The sequence below is a fragment of the Hypanus sabinus genome (genome assembly GCF_030144855.1).
Source record: "Hypanus sabinus isolate sHypSab1 chromosome X2 unlocalized genomic scaffold, sHypSab1.hap1 SUPER_X2_unloc_31, whole genome shotgun sequence".
NCBI classification, from domain to species: domain Eukaryota; kingdom Metazoa; phylum Chordata; class Chondrichthyes; order Myliobatiformes; family Dasyatidae; genus Hypanus; species Hypanus sabinus.
Genome location: NW_026779003.1, coordinates 159335 through 177937, shown reverse-complemented (window position 1 = coordinate 177937; position 18603 = coordinate 159335). Strand labels below are relative to the sequence as shown.

The 18603-nt window shown below is 44.9% G+C and overlaps 1 protein-coding gene and 1 long non-coding RNA gene across 2 annotated transcripts; one reads left to right on the top strand and one right to left on the bottom strand.

Annotated features, from left to right (window-relative positions):
* Nucleotides 1–432: 432 nt before the first annotated feature.
* LOC132385875 (probable G-protein coupled receptor 139) lies at nucleotides 433–17912 on the bottom strand. Its single transcript, XM_059958116.1, has 4 exons — nucleotides 17775–17912; nucleotides 3773–3855; nucleotides 2885–3029; nucleotides 433–1962 (listed from the first exon to the last, which is right to left on the bottom strand). The coding sequence occupies exons 1-4, from the start codon at nucleotides 17863–17865 to the stop codon at nucleotides 1553–1555; spliced, it is 729 nt and encodes a 242-aa protein (XP_059814099.1). The 5' UTR covers nucleotides 17866–17912; the 3' UTR covers nucleotides 433–1552.
* LOC132385878 (uncharacterized) lies at nucleotides 7470–13431 on the top strand. Its single transcript, XR_009509326.1, has 3 exons — nucleotides 7470–10913; nucleotides 12135–12248; nucleotides 12425–13431. It is a non-coding gene; the product is annotated as an uncharacterized LOC132385878 (long non-coding RNA).
* Nucleotides 17913–18603: the final 691 nt, after the last annotated feature.

Sequence of the window (18603 nt, the reverse complement as noted above, 5' to 3'; positions counted from 1 at the left end):
GGCTCTCTGCACATAGAGGGGCGGAGGGGAATGAACGGGTTGACTGTTTTTGGTATAAAGGTTGTTGAACTATTCAACTGTCAACTGTCGATAAAGAGCTTCCACCTAGGAAATCTGGGAACCTAGGAACCTATGGGCTTTAGTGTTAATAATTGTGGGCCTATGGAAAGACTGGTGGGATAATGGTCACAAGGGGAGATACAACTGTGTCTAATGGGAAATACCATTACAGAACACATAAAAGTGTTGGATTTATGGGAGAAGGGAAGAAAACAAGAATAGTTTTCCAATTAGCAATACTATACCTCATGTCGTGTTGGTAAACATCACTCTGGGCCGTGTACGTTTTGTCATTATGAAACAGTTGAACACATTTTAATTCAGTGAGAAGCGTATCAGAAAGAAAGAAATCAGATGGAGGCTTCATTACAATCCTCGGGGGTTGTTAGACTTTATTTAAAAGCTCTCTGACGTAATGGGAGTGACTTTAATTTAGTTCATAATATTGTGTTTCATTCCGTACGATCTCTGGGTAAATTACGTTTCGAACGGAAAAACAATAGAAGCGGCCAGGGTTTTATTTCCCAATTCTCCGCACCACACTCCAGTCCAGATGGTGGCGGCATCAGCGCCTTGAAGTGGGAATGTCGACCGTCGTTTGTCCAAATCCCGCCCTATTCCTTCACGTTAGCCAATCGTTCAAGGGACTGCGGAGACTGCTGTGATAATATTGGAATAGCCTATAGCATCGTACTATACGCAGCCGACATGGTGGAACGTCGGACTGCGAGGATGGTCCAAGGGAATGGAAATAGATCCAAATATCCACTGACCAATGGGTTTGTACCTTCCGGAGCAGTTCTTCGATTGACATCTTCCCGATCCAATGAGATACTGACCCTCCCGGAGGGTGCTTTGCCCCACCCCATACACAAACTATGCTGATATCCCATAGCTGCCGGACGATGGGATAATCGGCCTGGGAATAACATCTGGGAAATCAGGTGGTGAACGTGAGGGGCTGGACGCGGACTGGAAACACTGCGGCCGCCTCCGGCTTGTAATCAGGACGCCGCTTTATTGAGGAACTGAAGCACCGAGGTGACCGGATATTTCAACGCGCTGATCACCTGTGCCCTAAATTTTGACTGAGTTACCGCGTAAATAAATGTGTTCGTGCAGCAGCTGAAATTCCTCAGCAAAACACCGGCGTAGGTAAAGATCCATTCAGAGTCATTGAAATTGTATCCTTTTCCTGAGACATAATAATACATGAAATTTACAACCAGAGTCATCCACAGGAGGATGAAGCTGCCGGAGAGGGTGAAGAGTAAAACCACAGACCTCCTCCTGTTCTCCATCTCCGGGTCACTGCGGTTCTCCCCCTTGCTCTGACCCTTCAGCCCCTTACGGACCCGACTGCCCACTAAAATGTGTCTGACTGTCAGAGCGTTGAGCAGCAGGATCATAACGAAAGGGAGGAACGGAGTTAAAACCGTATCGAGCCAATCATATACTACCCACCCGGGGTCAGTGAAAACATTGTCCTTGATCATACAGCATTGTCGATGATCACCTTGGGTTCCCGTGTGAAGTATCGGGGAACGTTTCTTAGACAGGTCAGTACGCCGGTTGTTGTCAGAACCACAGCCGCAGTTTTCCCGGTGCAATATTTCGTTTTCAGCTTCTGGCAGCAAATGGCGACAAAACGATCAACAGTGAAAGTGACGGTGAACCAGACAGAACATTGTGTGGCTGTGAACCTCAATACGCGATAACTCTGCACACAGGGGTGATGTCCAGAAAACTCCACCGGAAGGGTAATACCAACTGATTTTAAAAAAATGATCTCGGTAAAAACGGACAGTAGATCGGCCGCTGCCATGGCCACCAGGTAGCGAGTGGTGCAGGTGGAGAGGCCGCACTTTCCCCGGGACAGGATCACAATCGCCAATAAATTCACTGGAGCGAGAGAGAGAAAGAACAGACACTGGACATTACTGAACACATTCTGCGGAAATTTACAATGGATCGGTTTTCATCTGAAGATCAGGAGTGCTAGGGTTTGTGAACCGTTGCTAATCCAACATCAGACAAGGGTCACACTGTCTCTAACTTGCCCTCTTCAATGTGGAGTTAAGACGCTGTATTCGGACCGAGATTCTTCGTCTGGACTAAGCGGGGCCCCGATTCCCGACGGGTCTCAGAGGGAAAGCAGAAACAAGCTAGTAACCTGAGGCTGAGTTAATGGATTAATTTTACAGCACAGTTCAGTTCGATATCACACGTTAGCAGATCCGTGAACACTGGTTCAGGTGATCAGACCCAATCACTGACCAACAGACAGTAGGATCGGACTATGACAGACTTCGTAACGAGACGTAAAACACATGACCAGGGGTTCTCTCTGATCAATAACTCAGGAACTGGGAACTGCACCATGTAAAACCCTCCGAGGTACAACTTCCCTGGAAGGTGCTGCCCCCAGCACTGGGAAAAATTCCATTTAAACCCACCCTGTCACACCTTTCTATGGAGCTGCCTGGACCCAGCAATGGGACTGCTCTGGAAAAGGCTCCACTGATATCCTCCCCGTCACACCCTCCCGGAGAGCTGCTTGTCCCCAGCACTGGAGAAACTCTGTACAACGTCCCGTTAAAGGCAGGAACAACGTTCGAGTCGGTACCGTGAATGAGAGGAGAGGCAGCGGTTTAGTTCCGCTTGTCGTTAAATATAAAATATCAAAATGTTGAACTGACAGGATAGACACCTCTGACGGAGGTGTACTCAATGATCATCGTTAAAAGCTTGTTAAATGATCAGAAACAGCATCACACCAGTAAACACTCAGAGATACCGAACATGAATTGCTCTGCTCACTCACCAGGAACTCCAATGACGGCAATCAACACGAACAGTATTTTCTGCACACTCAGGTACCTATGGACAATTGAGGACATTGTATCTGCCCAGTAATCCGTCTGTGCCACAGGTGATCTCTCGGAATGACATGTCGAGGCAGCACTTGCCTGGGGTTTTTAAAACCATTTAGCGACTCCACAGGGACAGATTTCGACAGATTTAGAAATAAACATGTTGTAATTATTTACAAACCATTTACGTCAGACACGTGAAATCCCCGCGGTGACAGAATGTGATTAAATTAAAGATTTAATATTTAGATAGGTTGTTTTACGCAGAGAGTGGTGAGAGAGTGGAATAGGTTACCGGCGACGGTGGTGGAGGCGGAAACGATAGGGTCTCATAAAATTGTTCTGCTTGCGTCATAGAGCTTAGAAGAATAGAGGACTATGTGTATCCCTAGGTAGTTTCTTTGATAAGGACATGTTCGGCACAGCTTTGTGGTCCGAAGTGCCTGTATTGTGCTCTAGGGTTTTCTATGTTTCTTTTCCATGTTCTCTGGACGGTGAAGACAGTGTAGTTGTGTGTGAGTGTGTGTGTGTGAGTGTGTGTGTGTGTGTGTGTGTGTGTGTGTGTGTGCGTGCGTGCGTGCGTGCGTGTGTGTGTGTGTGTGTGTGTGTGTGTGTGTGTGTGTGTGTGTGTGTGTGTGTGTGTGTCTATCTACCTGTGTGAATGTGGGTGTCCGTGTCTGTTTGCTCCTCAACAACATTAAAATCCCTGGCTCTGATCACCACACTTTGTGTGGTTATGTGTTACTGTGCTTCTGACGCTATGTGTGGGTAACCCATTGTCTCCGCCTGACCCTGCCTGAATGAACATTTGTCCGTAGACTTCGAGATCACTTTATAACCTTGTTTCGGTCCCTTCGCATCTGTGTCCGCAAACTGCGCATGCTCTGGAACTCTGATTTCAAACACTTCACAAAATGGCTGCCTGAACCATTAAAAAAAAGCAGAGGTAAAAATTCAAATTAATTTCATGATCAATATATGAACAAATGAGACAATCTTGAGAATCGGTACGGCTCCAACTCAGCAGACACCCCCACATGCACATTGGATTATCCCAGAGCAAGTATCATTTCAAATAGTTCACAGAACGGCTGCGTCCGCTTGAGTTAACAGCAAGAAGTAATTTCATTCCAAACTGCATTTATTATTGAAGTAACAATGATTAATATAACTAATACAACTGCGTAGGGAGTTCCGGGAGTTAGGTGCGAAGCTGAAGAGCATGGCCTCCAGGGTAACAATCTCAGGATTGCTACCTGTGCCACGTGCGAGTGAGGCAAGGAACAGAAGGATTATACAGATGAATACGTTACTGAAAGGATGGTGCAGGAGGGAGGGCTTCAGGTTTTTATGATAATTGGGCTTTGTTCCAGGGAAGGCGGGATCAGTTCCGAAGGGAAGGTTTACACCTGAACTGGAGCGGTACTAACATTCTTGCAGGGAAGTTTGCTAGTGCTTCTTGGGGGGGGGGGGGGTTAAACTAAATTTGCAGGTGGCGGGGATCCAGAATGTGAGACAGGATAGCGAGATGAAGAATAAAGGACAGGTGGGGACTACACGGTTCCGGAATATTAAGTGAATAGTAGAGAAAGGTGAGGCGGAATAAGTGTTAAGGAGGACACATGTACAGAGGGATGGTCTAACGGAACATGGAGTTAAATGTGCAGAAAGAATAAGTAAATTTAGGAAGGACAACAAAATTCTAGGGGCGTATAGCCCGATGGGAGTTCGGGGAGCTGGGTTAAACACAATAGGCAGCGATTCAAACTGAGAGAGGAGAAATGGGGTAAAAATTCTATATCTGAATGCATAAAGTGTCAGAAATAAGGCGGATGAGCTTGAAGCCCAGGTGCGAATGGGTAACTATGATGTTGTTGGAATAACGGAGACATGACTGCAGGGAGATCAGACCTGGGAAATGAATGTACAAGGGTATACGTGCTGTCGTAGGGACAGAAATGTGGGCGGAGGGGGTGGGGTGGCCCTGTTGGTGAGGAATGAGATTCAGTCCTTTGCAAGGGGGGACATAGAATGAGGAGAAGTGGAGACTGTGTGGATAGAACTGAGGAAAAGTAAGGGCAAAAGGACCCTAATGGGTGTTGTCTACAGTCCACCAAACAGTAGCATGGATATTGGGTGCAAGTTGAATAGGGAGTTAACATTGGCATGTGGCAAAGGTAATGTCGCAGTAGTTATGGGGGATTTCAAGATGCAGGTGAACTGGTAGAATCAGGTTGGTGCTGAACCCCAGGATAGGGAGTTTGTACAGTGCCTATAGGATGCATTCTTGGAACAGCTTGTACGAGAGCCGACCAGGGACAAGGCTATTCTGGATTTAGTGTTATGTAATGAACAGGATTTGAGAAGCGATCTTGAAGTAAAGGAGCCATGAGGAGGTAGTGACCATAATATAAGTTTTTAATTTGAGAACGATAAGGGCAGCTTGCAAGTGTCTGTGTTGCAGTTGAACAAAGAAGACTATGGAGACATGAGGGAGGAGCTGGCCAAAGTTAACTGCACGGATATCCTAGCAGAAAAGACAGTGGAGCAGCAATGGCAGGTATTCTTGGGAATAATGCACAAGGTGCAAAATCAGTTCATCCCCCGGAGAAGGAAAGATTCAAAGGGGGGAAAGGGGCCACAGTGCTTGACAATGGACGTCAGAGATTGCATAGCATTAAAAAAGGAAGTATGACAGAGCTAAGGTGAGTGGGAGGACAGATGATTGGGACCTTTTTAATGAACAACAGAACTTAACTAAAAAGGCAATACGGGGAGAAAAAATGAGGTACGAACACAAGCTAGCCATGAATATAAAGGAGGATAGCAAAAGCTTTTTTAGGTATGTGAAGAGAAAGAAGATAGTTATGAACAATGTTGGGCCCTTGAAGAATGAATTGGGTGAAATTGTTATGGGAAACAGAGAAATAGTAGATGAATTTAATAAGTACTTTAGATCTGTCTTCACTAAGGAAGACACAAGCAATCTCCCAGATGTATGGATGGGCCAAGGACATAGAGTAACTGAGGAAATGAAACAGATTGACATTAGGAAGGTAACGGTGATGAGTAGACTGATGGGACTGAAGGCTGACAAATCCCCAGGTCCAGATGGTCTGCATCCTAGGGTACTAAAGGAGGTGGCCCTGGAAATTGCGGATGCATTTGTAATCATTTTCCAATGTTCCTTAGATTCAGGATCAGTTCCTGAGCATTGGAGAATGGCTAATGTTATCCCACTTTTTAAGAAAGGAGGGAGGGAGAAATAATCACACATCTCTATTGTCTGATATTCCGGTGTTCATGTGTTCTGCTGCTGTCTTCCATGTTGAAGACTAACGCAAAATAACATTGACTTGATCTGCTATTTTTTGTTCAGCTTTGCTCCCTCTCCAGCATCATTTTACAGTTGTCTGGTATCCACTTTACCTCTCTTGTACGTTTTGTGAGGAATATCTGAAAAAAGGGATTTCTGGTTTCCTCTTTCATGTTACTGCCTAGATTACCCTGATATTATATCATCGTCTCTGTTCTCACTGCTCTGTTTTCTTTGCATTCCGCATTGAGATGGGGGAGAGCGTCATGACGCGGCAGGGCCAGAACCAGAGGCGTGGAATGACCTGGGATTCAGGAGGTTGAAGTACGAGGGCAGACTGAAAATGTCAGGGTGTGGGGGCTGGAGGACAGGACAGGTAAGTTCAGATCACAGCACTGCGGGGTTTACTTGTCTCTGCGCTGGTCTGCAATAAACGGGCTCCTGAATCGGCTACAGTGATGCCTGGTTCGGTGGCTTTTAACTCACTATCGAGAACTTCAGTTCAATATGTTATGTGCTGACTTTTGTTGTCTACAAGATCTGTTTCTTTTTTCTGCACATCGGGTGTTTGACGGTCTTCTTTCTTTAATAAGTTCTATGTGATTTCTTTGTTTTGTGGCTGCCGGTATGGAGACGAGTCTCAAGGTTGTATGCAGTATATATACATTGATAATAAGTGTACTTTGAACTTCTGAACGTCGATACTGTCGAGTTATAAAAGCTTTCCATTCCTCGAGCTTTCTACAAATAGTTGCTATATTCTATGCCCCTTCTTTTGTTTTGCCTCATCCTCCCTTTAAAATACTTCTTCTTCGGGTTGTATCTATCCTGCGCCTTCTGAATTTCTTGCAGAAGGCGTAGCATTGACGCAGAGGTACAACGGTACCTAAAGGTGTTGAGACAGGTAAATAGAATGAAGGCATCCAGTGGGATACCTGTCGATATTAGGAAAGTACTGAACAGAACTCTTGGAAGGACTTCTTAAAACATGAATTGTTTGAAAAGCTTGAAAAGTGTAAACTTCTGGTGTCATGTTTAATTGCTCTGGAGATTCATCAGAATGTATGGGGTGGGCTGAGGTAAAAGGAGAGACCGCATTGGTGGGAACAATGTTCTCCTGGAGCATCCAACGTTGAGAGGTGATCTTAAAGAAGACAAGGAACAGGAGGTGCATCGATAATATAAATGTAGACCGCCTTTTCAAGCACAAGGGGACTCAAGGGGATAGATTTTACGTAAGAGAAGAAAGACTAAAAGGGTCATTTTATCCACAGACAATGATGGGGATGTGGAAGGAGCGACTATAGAAAGTGGTATGGTTGAGTTCAGCTAGAGGGTTTAAAGGATATCTTTACAGGCTAATGGATAGTACCTGATCGCAGGGTTATGGGCTAGACGCAGGCAAATGGAGCGAATTCAAGTGGGCATGGACCATCTGGAAGGAACCACACTTTCTGTTCATTGGTACTCTGTGATTCCAGACAGAGGCCTGAATAACAAGGAGAGTTTTAAGAAGAGTGTGAGGTTTAGAGGGGATCTGAGGAATAATTGCCTCATAAGGTTACCATCAGGAACATAATGACGGAGGACATGTTGCAGGCAGGTATGTAAAAACCATCTCTTTGAACATTTGAATCACCAAAGCAGAGAAGGCAATAGACCAAACGCTGAATTGGAGAAGGCAGATAACTGGGATATAATAATGAGCTGAAATCCCTGTTTCACTACTTATATGCCGGTTTCTTAGCTCTTACACAGGCCTTTTAATCATAGTTAAAGTCTGTAAAGTTTTATGAGCTTTTTTTTCATTTCGACGCCTTGTGCAGGTGCCGGTGGGCAAGTTATACACGGGTTTCTGAGATAGAGATTGGGATCCCGCAAGACAGTATTTCTTATTTCTTATTATAATTAATACTATTTTCTCTAAGATAGGTACAGGGGTGGGGAAATCACTACTTAGATGATGGAGTTTTATGGATTGGAGTTAGAAATGTCAATTTAACTGTATATAGGATGCCATTAGCAATTAATCAGTTGGCTAATCGATGGGACTTAAGCTCTCAGTGGCAAAAAAATAAAGTCGAGTGTTTTATAAACAGGATTAATAGAAGACGTGTCAGTGGTGAGAAGTGGCAGGTGGATGCACAATGAGCTGACATGGAAGCACCGTATCAGTAAACTAATTGATAAATATAAAGGAGCAATAAATATTCTCGGTGTCTCTGTGGATATTCTTCGGGTGCGACATGAAAATCTCTGCTGACCATTTACATTTGTTTCATTAGATCATGTCTTGATTCTGTGGTACATGGATCAGCTTCATCTCCAACTTTCAAATGTTTGGCTGTGATACAAGCACAGGCTTTAAGATTCTGTTGTGGTGCAGTAAGGCCGTCTCCTGTTTCAGGTTTACTGATTGATTTTGCGGAGATTGACTTTAATGTCAATGTACTGGATTAATTTGAAGGAGCAAATAAATGATCATCCTGTTGGAGGTGTGTCGGAGGACAGTTGGGAACATCACAAGAAGAGTGTTATAGTTTTGTGTGCTTGGGTTCTTCTTACACTGGGAATGTGGGTTCGTTGAATTATGCAATATGTTCCACTGTGGCATTCCCGGTAACCCCAACTTGTTTGTTTTTTAATGCCTTTATTGATTTTGGGGCACCCGATTTAATAAAGTCTCAGGATTTTGTTATGCCTGAGAATCTGTTAGTTCATTGGTATATTAAGGAAATTTATTGTGATATGTTAACCATTTTACAGAAGGATCAAAATATAATTTAACTGGACTGTTGGTGTGGCTGTTTTTGTGCCCAGATTACAGGTAACGATAAAGAAACAAGATTGACCGATTTCTGGAGAACAACATTCTCGATGTCCACAGGGAACAGGGAGAACCCAAAGGGTTCGATGGCGTGGTCCGGTGTCTCCTCCATCAACCAGGGATCCACAAAGCACAAAACGTTACTTTATTTTGTTTCCCGCAGGTGAGAGATTCTGGCTGTCAGTTCACACAGCTTGTTCTAATCACGCTGGGAATATGGGTTTGTTGGATTATGCAATGTGTCCCACTGTCGCGTTCTTGGTAACCCCACATACTTTTTCTCAAACTTTTAGTTTATTTTAGGTTACACAACTTAATGAGGGCTCAGGATACTGTTCTGCTTGACAATCTTAGTTCGGCAGTATATTGTGGAAAATTATTATGATATGTTAAACATTGCTGCAGAAGAATCAAAAGATAACTTAACCGGGATGATGGTGTGGCCGTTTTTTGTTCATGAATTACAAGTAACGATAAAGAAACAATTTACCAACCATTTATCAGTATATATAGTAGAATTTGTTTCCATCATTTGAGGCTTTTGTTCATGTAAGTTGCCATTTGTTCAGATGCCTGTTCGGTTTTGATGAGTCTTAAAACAGGTAGTTCTTGCAGTAGGACAGATTTACTGTTGGAATCTAATCAAACATTATTTCAGACGCAGAGTATTGGTTTATATTTCCACTTTTTATGGGTCCCTGCACACTGCGGATCAGTAACAAAAGCTGTTAAAATTCCAAATAGCACATCAGAAATTGAGGGGTTGTTGGATTAATAATTAAATCAAGATTGGTGGGATAAAGGGCATCAATGGAGACACCTTTACAGAATACATACTTGTTTATGGAAGTTTGTGGATGACACAAGAAGGTAAGGAATTACATTGACACGCCTTAGAATTTGACACACTATGCTTAATTACTGTATGCCTTTGTTCGTGTTGGGAAGCATCATTCTGGGTATGTAGATCTCATTTTAAAAATGTCAATAATTTTAATTTAACTCACTCTATCGTGTTTTGTTACGTACAATCTATAGGACTTTTCGGGGGGTAACTTAGGTTTCATTTGAAAAAGGAAGCAGTGAGGGTTTTCTGTCCCAATTCTCTACACCACACTCCAGTCCAGTTCGTGTCCGGAATGCAGCTTTAAATTGGAGTGTCCGCCGTTGTTTATACAAACCCCGCCCTCGTTCTCCACGTCAGCCAATTATTCAAAGAGAAGGCGGAGACTGGTGATTGACAATGGATTAGCCAACCAGCATCCGGCTAGACCGTCGTCATCAAAGTGGTCCTGACGAAGGGTCTCGCACTGAAATGTTGCTTCCCGACTTGCTGAGTTCCTCCATCTTGTTTGTACGTGTCGACTAGATCTCCGCCACTTTCTGGCAACGTCGGGCTGCGAGTTCGGTGGGCGGGAACGGGAATTGATGGGCATATCTGCAGACCAATGGTCGAGCGGTATTCACGAGTAATTCTGTGACTGCCATTTGACAGATCCAATGAGATACCGAGTTTCCAGGCTGGTGTTCTGCCGCGTCCCACACACACACACTCGTATCCTCCCGCAACTGCCGGTCGGTGGGACAATCCGCCCGGGAATAAACATAGAAACCTCCGGCACAAAACAGGAGGTTGCTGTGCCGAACATGTCCTCACCTTGGAAACACCTGGGAGATGAGGCGGTGAATGTGAGGAGCTGGAGCCCGGACCGGAGACACTGCGGCCGCCTCTGCCGTGTGCTCAGGACGCGGCTTTATTAATGAACTGAAGCCCCGAGGTGACCGGATATTTCACCGGCTCATCACCTGATAACGTCTGACCGGCGCAATGCCCACGGTGAGAGATTGTGATTACATTAATGAGTTAATATTTAGACCATATGTGGTCTGTCCGAACAAAGGTGACTGATCAATTGAATATGCTGCCACTGTAAATCTGCTTTGAGACTCTTCACAGCTCCAAATTAACAGACTCTCCCACATGCACATTAGATGCACCCAGAGCAAGAATCATTCATTTCAACCGGTTCTCAAAATATCTGCCTCCAACTTGAAAAAAAATGGCAAGAACAGAGGTCGAAGTTAAGGTTGCATTTATTATTAAACAATATGCCAATGAAACAACCTCGAGATTCAAAACACATCAAAATCCAACGGGATTCCCATATCTGCAAATCTGTGTGCACTGCCACATCTGTGCACTTCCGCAAACCCCAACTCAGGGTCCGTCCCCCCCCCCCAATCAGTGTGCATCGACAAATCCATGCTGATCCCAAACCTGCCGGCACCCCGAAATCCACGCACATACACATATCTGTGCGCACCCGAAAATCGCTGACTTCCCACATGCACATTAGATGATCATAGAGCAAGAATGATTTCAAACACTTCTCAAAACAGCTGCCTCCACCTCAAACCTAATGGCAAGAACAAAGTTGAAATTTCAAAGTGCATTTGTTCTTGAAGTTTCTATAACTGATAAGGCCTTAAGATTCATTACACCCCTAAATCGAAGGATTCCCCAAATCCGTGTGCAACCCCAAATCCGCTGAGACACCCAAATCTGTGCACAGCCCTAAATACTCCCAAATCCCCGTACACCCTCAAATGCCCAGAGCAGTGTGCACCCCCAAATTCACCGACACTCCAAAATCCATATTCACCAACATGCCCTGAAACCTTCGTACATTTGCAAATCAAAGTGCAGACCCATGTCCATGTGAACCCCCAAACCCGCTGACATCCCCACAAGCACACCAGATTATCCCAGAGCAAGAATCATTTCAAACAGTTCACAAAATAGCTGCCTCCATCTTAAAACGTTGAAAATGCAAACTGCATTCATTTTTAAAGTATTTCTGTATGTCTGAATCTCTGTGTGTTCATATGTGTCCGTCTATGTGTCTGTCTGTCTCTTTGTGCGTCTGTGTGTGTTTGTGTCAGAGACCAGTTCGCAGACGGCGCTCGGTCTTTGTCGTGACGGCGTAGCTACTGAGAACACACGGCTATCCCATCTACTCCACTTTCCCTCCCACCCCCCCCCCCGCCTATTTTGTAGCACACAAAAAGGGAACAAACTGGCCTCTCCCGGAAACCACACCCCTTCGTCTTCTGAGAGAACATTGCTGCTTTCCAAACAATGAAGAATTACACAACATCTATAATTCACTGTGTAAGTCAACCGTCATCACAGTGCGGGGTGGGGGATGTGGGGACGGGGGGGGGGGGTGGTGAGGAAACAGGCGACAGAAAAGGGGGAGGGGAGTGTGGAGGAAAGAGATTGAGGCTATATATATTTAGTCTCTCTCTCTCTCTCCTCCACACTCCCCTCCCCCGCCTCTTCTGTAGCACACAAAAAGGGAACAAACTGGCCTCTCCCGGAAACCACACCCCTTCGTCTTCTGAGAGAACATTGCTGCTTTCCAAACAATGAAGAATTACACAACATCTATAATTCACTGTGTAAGTCAACCGTCATCACAGTGCGGGGTGGGGGATGTGGGGACGGTGGGGGGGGTGGTGAGGAAACAGGCGACAGAAAAGGGGGAAGATTACGGAGGAATGTGTGGAGGAAAGAGTGGGGCAGTGTGGATGAGAATGGATGAAGAGAGGAGGACAGGGAGAAAGAGATTGAGGCTATATATATTTAGTCTCTCCCTCTCTCCTCCACACTCCCCTCCCCCGCCTCTTCTGTAGCACACGAAAAGGGAACAAACTGGCCTCTCCCGGAAACCACACCCCTTCGTCTTCTGAGAGAACATTGCTGCTTTCCAAACAACGAAGAATTACACAACATTTATAATTCACTGTGCGAGTCAACCGTCATCACAGTGCGGGTTGGTGGATGTGCGGATGGGTGTGTGGCGGGGAAACGGGTGACAGAAAAGGGGGAAGATTACGGAGGAATGTGTGGAGGAAACAGTGGGGCAGTGTGGCTGAGAATGGATGAAGAGAGGAGGACAGGGAGAAAGAGATTGAGGCTATATATATTTAGTCTCTCCCTCTCTCCTCCACACTCCCCTCCCCCGCCTCTTCTGTAGCACACAAAAAGGGAACAAACTGGCCTCTCCCGGAAACCACACCCCTTCGTCTTCTGAGAAAACATTGTCACTGTCCAAACAACGAAGAATTGCACAACATCAGACAATTCACTGTGCGAGTCAATCGTCATCACAGTGCGGGGTGGGGGACGTGGGGACGGGTGGGTGCTCGGGAAAACGAGCTGCAGTAAAGGAGGAATTGGGGTGAGGGTGAGAGGTAGGGGAAGCGTTCGGTAGAAAGGGTGAAAGAGATTATAAGGGGAGAAGAAGGGGAGTGAGTGAATGAGTGGGTAGGGTAGGGAGGAATGTGCTGAGAACAAGGGTGTGTCAGTGGGGAAGGGAACAGATGAAGAGAGGAGAGAGAGTGTGTGTGGAAGAGAAGGAAATAGGTGAGGTGGGAGGAGGAAGAGAGAATGAGGGAGTGGGAGACAAGAGATGGAGAGAAAGAGACAGTGAGGAAATGGGGAAGCAGAGGTGGCAAAAGTGGGAAGGGGTGAAAATGGGGGCAGGAAAGTGGGGAGAGTTTGAGCCAAAGAGGAGGAAAAAGATATTTTACAACTTTACAATCCCTGGCTCTGATTGCCACACTTTGACCATGGATGTCCAGTATCAATTTACTTTTGTCCCCAGCAGGAAATCCTGAAAGCACATCGTTTGCTTCCCGACAACAGCCCCCACCAATTCCCTTTCATCGACACTTTAAATGGAGTCAGAGAGCACTTTTACAAACAAACAAACACTTTTTCCCACTTAGTCCGTACCGAATTATTATTTTGCCGAGTCCCATAACCGCAGCTGGACCATCGCACTCAATACCCCTGATCCAAACTTTTCTACAATGAAATCCATAACTTCTACTGGCAGCTGTTCCTCATCCTCACCACCCTCTGAGTTAAGGAGATCCCACTCAGGTTCCTCTTAAATATTTCACCTTTCACCCTTAAACTGCAACTTCCAGTTCCCATCTCACCCAACCTCAGAGGAAAAATCCTGCCTCCATTTACCCTGTGAACAACACTCATAACGTTATATAAATCTGCAAAATCCCCCTTCATTTTCCAAAACTAAAGGCAATAAAGTCCTTACCTTTTACTAAAGCTCAAGTCCTCAAGTCCCAGCAAACGTATTGTAAATTTCTCTGCACTCTTTGTATTTTGTTGATAATTTTCCTTCAGGCCGGTAACAAAAACTACACACAATACTCCAGATTAGGCCTGACCAACGTCTTATACAACTTCAACATAACATCTCATCTCCTGTAGTCAGTACTTTGATTTATGAAGTCCAATGTGCCAAAAGCTCTCATTTCGACTCTATCTACCTGTGACGCCACTTTCAAGTCATTATGTATCTGTGTTCCCAGATCCCTCTCTTCTACCGACTCCTCAGGACCCGACTGCTCACCGTGTCTTCATGCACCCGAAATCAATGCACACCGCAAATCCAGTCCTTTGAATATGAAACAATGTTTGATGAGTTTCCAGCAGTAAATCTGACCTACTGCGAGAATGACCTGTTTTAAGACTCTTGAAAACCGAAAGGGAATCTGAACAAATTACAACTTTGCATGGAAAAAATTCCTCACCCACTGTAAGCACGAATTGATGACAAGCGATTCTGTTGTAAATCCTGATAAATAGCTTGTAGGTCGTTTCTTTATCGTTACCAATAATTCACGCATAAGACAGCAACATCTACAATCCCAGTGAAATTATATTTTGATCCTCTGGAAAATGGTTAAACTTTGGCAATAATTTCCTTAATGTACACTGAACCAACAAATTCTCAGACTTCATTAAATCGTGTATTCTATAATCAAATAAAGGCATTGACAGAAACAAGGTGGGGTTACCAAGAACACGACAGTGGGATGTTTTGCATAACCCAACAAGCACATATTTCAAGCATGATAAGAACCCAGGCAACGAAAACTAAAAACAAACTAACCTGTCAAGCCAAACGACAAAATAATCCTGCACAGGAATAAAACTTAAAATGTGCAGGTTTCCTGAACAGATATAACATCGGAAGAATCTGACAAACCAGAAATAAACTGCTGAAAGTGTTGACCATGTAAAATCAGGCTTCTTGCATTTCACTTCAATATTTCAATCCCATTACATATCTTCACAAGTAGACTGGGATGCAGAAACCCCCACAACTCAGAGCTTCATTTACAGCTTCCCACAGAACACCAGTTACACCAAGATACCTTTCTGCAGCTTTCACAACAATTTTAATTTCCTCAGTAGGGTGAGATGCCTTAGCAGTACAATTCACCACATTAGTCATAAACATCACAAACTTCATTTTATCAAGCAGTGAGGTGTCTTTCATGAGAGAACTGTGATGCCGGCATATATCCACTGACGTCACAGTCTGTTCTCTGAGTGGGATCACTTTATCCAGTTTACCTGCTCTGCTTGCTGTACTTGCCCTTGAACAGGCCCTTCTGCTCACTGTGTTGTTCTGAACCAATTGACCTGGTCACTTAACGCAAATCTTTTTTAAACATTCTGAGTCAAGTTTTTAACATCATTGTCTTTTCTAATTGTTTTTTTTTCCCAACAGCAGCTATGCAGAGAAAAGACAAAATTACACTAAATCGCAAAATACCTCAATACTGCAAAAAGTTCCAATGAGGATGTGTTCCCCCTTTCTCCTGAAGTGCATGCCCACTGGCCTTGGACATTTCCTCCTTAGAGAAAAAATCCCGGCTCTCCACTCTGTCTGTGCCTCTCACATTCCTGTAAACGTCTGTCAGACCTCCCTCAGCCTCTGCCACTCCGGAGAAAATTCCCCGAGATTGTCCGGTCTCACTTTATCCAGGCAGCATCCTGTTAAGCCTCTCCCTCTCACCATCCAAAACCTCCGCATTATTCCTGTCTTCAAATGCAATTCTCCAGATGTGGATAAACTAGAGATTTATACAACTGCAACATAACTGCCTGACAATGGAACCACTATCTGGGAGTTATGATCTCGGATTCCAAGATCCCCCTGTAGATCAACACAGTCCAATCTCGCCCCATGAATATAACAGCAACGAGATAATGCTGAGGCTTTATAAGACTCTAGTCAGGCCACACTTGCAGTATTGTCAACAGTGTTGGGCCCCACATCTCAGACATGATGTGTTGGACAGAGTCCAGAGGAAGTTCAGAAAGATGATTAAGGGAATGAAGGGGTTAAAATATGAGGAGCACTTGGCAGCTTTGACCCTGTGCTCACTGGAACTCAGAAAAATGCGGGGCATCTCATTGAAACCTACCGAATGTTGAAAGGACTGGATAAGGTGGATGTGGAGAAGGTATTTCCTGTGGTGGGGCACAGCCACAAAGTTAAGGGGCCACCTTTTCAAACAGAGGTAAGCAGCTTATTTTTTTAATTAGCCAAGAGTATTGGATCTGTGGAATGCTCTGCCACAGACTGCGGTGGAGACCGAGTGTGTGGGTATATTCAAGGTGGAAGTTGATCGTTTCCTGATTGGTCAGGGGATCAAAGGATATGGCGGGAGGTCAAATATCTGGAATTGAGTGCGATCTGGGATCAGTCATGATGGAAAGGTGGCTGACTCAATGGGCTGAATGGCCTAACTCTGTTCCTATGCCTTATGGACTTATGAACAGAAGCCCCCTCAATCATGATGAATCTCCTCTGCACTCTTCCAGCACAAAACAACCTTTGTACGGAGTGCTAAGCGGAACTGAATGCAACTTTTCAAGAACGTTATCATGTCAGGCAGCATCTGTTGAGGGGATTAGAGTCGATGGTTGGGACAGAACCCGTCACTTACGGCACTAACACAGGCCTTTCGGCCCAACCTTTTCATGCTGTCCTCCTGTCCATTTAAACTAATCCCTCTGCCTGTCTTTGACACAGAACACAGAAATCTACAGCACATTACAGGCTCTTCAGCCCACAATGTTGTACCGACCATGTAACCTACTCTAGAGGCTGCCTAGGATTTCCCGATCATATAGCCCTCTGTGTTTCTAACCTCCATGACGCTATCTAAGAGTCTATTAAAATATCCTGTTGTATCCACCTCCACCATCGCTGCCGGCAGTGCATTCCACGCACCCACCACTCTGTGTGTAAGAAACTTACCCCTGACATTCCCTCAGTACCGACTTCTAAGCAGCTAAAACTACGTCCCCACGTGTTAGGCACTTCAAGCCTTGGAAAATGCCTCTGGCTATCCACATGGTCAAAGCCTCTCATCATCTTATACACCTATATTAGGTCACCTCTCATCCTCCGTCGCTCCAAGGAGGAAAGGCTAAGTTCACTCAATCTATTCTCATAAGGCATGCTCTCCAATCCAAGAGCAACATCCTTGTAAATCTACTCTACACTCTCTATAGTACCCACATCCTTCCTTTAGTGAGGCCACCAGAACTGAACACAGGTCTCCCAAGTGGGGTCCAACTAACCCCATAGCCCTGCCGTGTTGGGGTACAATTACTTATGTACAGGTTTGGAGAAATATAGCTTCAACATCACCTCACAGCTCTTGAACTCAATCCCACGGTTGATGAAGGGCATCACACCAGACCCCTTCCTAACAACACTGCCAACCTCCACAGCAGCTTTGAGTGTCGCATGGACATGGACCCCAAGATCTCTCTGACCGTCCACACTGCCAAGAGTCTTACCATTAATATTATATTCTTTGTTCAAATTTGACCTGCAGAAATGAACCTCTTTATCTGTGTTGAACTCCATCTGCGCTTCCCAGTTCTGCATCCAAGGCAAGGAAATAGATTGCTGAGCCTCTGGCGAAGATCATTATGTCCTCATTGTCCACGGAAATTGTACCGGAGTATTGGAGGGAGGCGAATGTTGTCCCCTTGTTCAAAAAGGGTAGTAGGGATAGTCCCGATAATTATAGACTATTGAGCCTTACATCTGTGGTGGGAAAGCTGTTGGAAAAGATTCAGAAAGATAGGATTTATTGGCATTTAAAGAATCATGGTCTGATCAGTGACAGTCAGCATGGCTTTCTGAAGGACAGATCGTGTCTAAAAAGCCTGATGGAGTTCTTTTAAGAGGTGACCAGGCATATAGATGAGGGTAGTGCAGTGGATGTGATCTACATGGATTTTAGTAATGCATTTGATTAAGTTACACACGGTAGGCTTATTCATAAAGTCAGGAGGAATGGGAACCAGGGATGTTTGACCAGGTGGATTCAGAATTGGCTTGCCTGCAGAAAGCAGAGAGTTCTGGTGGAGGGAGTACATTTGGATTGGAGGGTTGTGACTAGTGGTATCCCACAAGGGTCAGTTCTGGGACCCCTACTTTTTGTGATTTTTATTAACGACCTGGTTGTGGGGGTAGAAGAATGGATTGGCAAGTTTGCAGAAGACACAAAGATTGGTGGTGTTGTGGATAATGAAGAGGATTGTCAAAGATTGCTGAGAGACATTGATAGGATGCAGGAGTGGGCTGAGAATTGGCAGATGGAGCTCGACCCAGAGAAGT

Coding starts and splice junctions, on each gene's coding strand:
- LOC132385875 (XM_059958116.1), bottom strand. CDS start 17,865: ATGCAGAACTGGGAAGCGCAGATGGAGTTCAACACAGATAAAGAGGTT. Junction 3,856..17,774: donor CAAAGAATATAATATTAATG/GTAAGACTCTTG, acceptor TTAATGGTTCAG/GCAGCCATTTTGTGAAGTGT. Junction 3,030..3,772: donor TGCGAAGGGACCGAAACAAG/GTTATAAAGTGA, acceptor TAAAAACCCCAG/GCAAGTGCTGCCTCGACATG.